At 32.1% G+C, this 2,839-nt stretch overlaps 1 protein-coding gene across 1 annotated transcript in view; it reads right to left on the bottom strand.

Moving 5' to 3' along the window:
• Nucleotides 1–2,839, bottom strand: part of CEP135 (centrosomal protein 135) — a 68,395-nt gene that overhangs the window by 3,021 nt on the left and 62,535 nt on the right. The window contains exons 18-19 of the mRNA XM_019664354.1: nt 2,520–2,729; nt 1,446–1,648 (exon numbers count right to left, since the gene is read on the bottom strand). Coding sequence (XP_019519899.1) covers nt 1,446–1,648; nt 2,520–2,729 — 413 coding nt within the window. The remainder of the gene's footprint in view (nt 1–1,445; nt 1,649–2,519; nt 2,730–2,839) is intronic.

The raw sequence follows: 2,839 nt of genomic DNA, 5'->3' as shown, positions 1-2,839 counted from the left end.
ATCACTCAATTGTCTTTTGCTAACTTCTGAATTTTAAAAATTGAGTTTCCTTTAAATACCTGAAATCATATTTAAATTAAATTTAACAATACATAACTTTATAAGATTTTAATAACTGAAATAATGAGCAAAGTTTGAAATTTGAGATTTTTTTTTCTTAGAATAATTCACATTTTAAATTTCTCACAATTTAAATTGTGAGTTATAAATATAAACTGTGGTTTAAATTATACTTCTGAGGTTAGGAAGAATTCTATACTTAATAATTAAAAGTATTTGAATAGTCTTTACTGAAATGAATCAATATTAAAAACTGGATACTATGTGTGAAGATTTAATAAATGTCGACAGTCGCAGAAAAGTAAATATTTGGGTTTTCCAAATATTAACGAATTAATTAAATCAAGATTCCCAAACTAAATATAAGTATGTAAAAGTCAATTTCATATACCATATAAGAACATGAACAATGACAAAGAACAAAAGAACTAAAGAACAGTTTTTCCTGAGAACTTTTTTGAAGGTTGAAAAGCATCCCTTTCTCTTAATAGAAAAAAAGCTGATAGAAATAGTGTATTAGTTTCCTAGGGCTGCTCTAATAAATTACTTCAAATTACTTGGTGGCTTAAAACAATGGAAATTTATTCCCTCACAAGTCTGGAGGTTACAAGTCTGAAATTTAGATGTCGACATAGTTGGCTTCTTCTGGAAGTTCTTAGGGAGAATCTGTTCTATGCCTCTCTCCCACCTTCTGGTGGCTGCTAGCAACCCACAGTGTTCCTTGACTTTGTAGACGTATCACTCCAGTCTCTGACTCTGTCTTTATATGGTGTTCTCCCCTGTGTCTTCTATGTCTAAAATTCCCTCATTTTTATAAGGATACAAGTTATTAGATTAGGGTCCACCCTAATGTAGTATGACCTCATTTTAACTTGATTATATCTGCAAAGACACTATTTCAAATCAAGTCTTATTCACAGGTACTGGAGATTAGGATCTAAATATATCTTTTCAGGGGCCGTAATTCTACCCACTACTGATAATCAGTACTTTATAAACAATGAAGATTACAATATACTACACCAACAAAACAAAAATAAANGACTTGGCCAACCCCTGAAATCCTCTCTTCCCTCCTCAACTTTAGGCATTTTTCTAAAGTTCACTAATTCACTTCCATGATAACTGCCCCCTGTGGTGAATATATACAAATTCTACATCTCCAAACACAATGTCTCTTCTGGACTAACCTCAGGAATTTCCAAAAGCAGCAGCCACCATTCACAATCCCATCCCCGCAAAAATTGAAAATAATCTATTTTTTGTTTCTCCAATGATTTTTTAAATCATTTGTATTATTCTACAAATCTACAAAAATTTACTTATATTGAAAAGTTATTTTTGACAAGCTATTTCCCTCACATAGATTGATTTATGACACTTACAGTTTACTTTCCGAAAGGGTTAACTTGTCTTTAAGTAGCTGAATTTCTGTATCCTTCTCGTGGGAGGTTAAATGAGAATGAAATTCTTTATCTCTATTCGTAGCCAACAACAATTCAAGGTTTTTAATTGTATGTCTCTCACTTGCCAGTTGTTTTTTTAATAGCTCTGATTCTGATTTTACATTTTCTAATTCAGCCACTACCTACAGGAAAAACAAAATAAGATTACTTTGGTACAATTTTAAACTGACTCTGAAAAATTATCTACAGAGCTATACACACATCAGTTCCTCTATTTTGCGTATCAGTTAAAGATTTTGAACCACTTTTTTAAGAAAAACATCTTATTTTCAAAATAATCTTTGCTCTTTTTTGTAAGGGCTTATTTGGCTACGAGACCTACTCCAACCCTCAAGTAGTCTTTTCTCATACTACCTTATCAGGAGAGGGTCACTAACATAAAATCCTAAAATATGGCCACCCTATCAGCAAGGAGGCCCTACTGGTCTATTAAATCTGTGTCCTCTGACTACATAGCCAAGCCAGTATTAGAGCTTCTCAGTACCTGAAAATAAAGATACTATTAAATGAGTGAAAACTAAAAACACCTATGTTTGAAAGCATATGCTGCGTTGTTTGAAGTAATGTTTCAGTTTGGAAATGGAAAGTTCCAGCTAACAAGATTTTTAAAATTTAGTATGACTTAAAATACCTTGAGATTTTTATCAGAAAAAATATTCCACTTAGGAAGTACTGAACTGCTCAATCCTTCATTTAAGCCTTACCTTTAAACAGAGAAAGAATGTATTGGAATATGCTCCTATTTGATAATCAGAAGACTCATATTCTCCTAAACACTTTTCTGCTCCAAAACAAACACCACCTAATTTCATCACCAAGTTTGCCAAAGAAATCTTTGCAAAGAATCTAGCAGTCAAATTTAGTTGTCAAATCCTATAGTCAAAAATACTACTCCAAAGGGGAACAAATATGTTGGGTAGTGAATAATAAAGCAAAACAAATTAGAATAGGGCTCAATAAAACAATGTGCTACAACATCTTTTAAGTTCTTACCTTCTCAAATTCAAGGTTTTTGGAATTCAATTGTTGGGTCATAATGTCTTTGCCTGAATCAAGCTTAATACAAAGTTCTCTAAGAGATGACATATCACTGAATACTGCTGCTTTTTCATCTTCTTGATGTCTCAGCTCTTCTTCTAATCTAGATATGGCCTTTGTCATTGAGGAGATCTGAGATTCATAAGCATGATGTGCATTTATGTGCTAAAATTTAAAAAAAGAAACAGGTAAAAAGTTAAAGCAACCCAAGAATTATAAAGGCTTGATTTGTGCAGCTACAAACTCACTGTATAACAATATAAGAGCCAATTTTG

The sequence above is a fragment of the Hipposideros armiger genome, unplaced genomic scaffold, assembly GCF_001890085.2.
Source record: "Hipposideros armiger isolate ML-2016 unplaced genomic scaffold, ASM189008v1 scaffold_420, whole genome shotgun sequence".
Taxonomy (NCBI): domain Eukaryota; kingdom Metazoa; phylum Chordata; class Mammalia; order Chiroptera; family Hipposideridae; genus Hipposideros; species Hipposideros armiger.
Note: the sequence above shows the minus strand (reverse complement) of the source record. Positions and strands in the feature narration are given on the sequence as shown.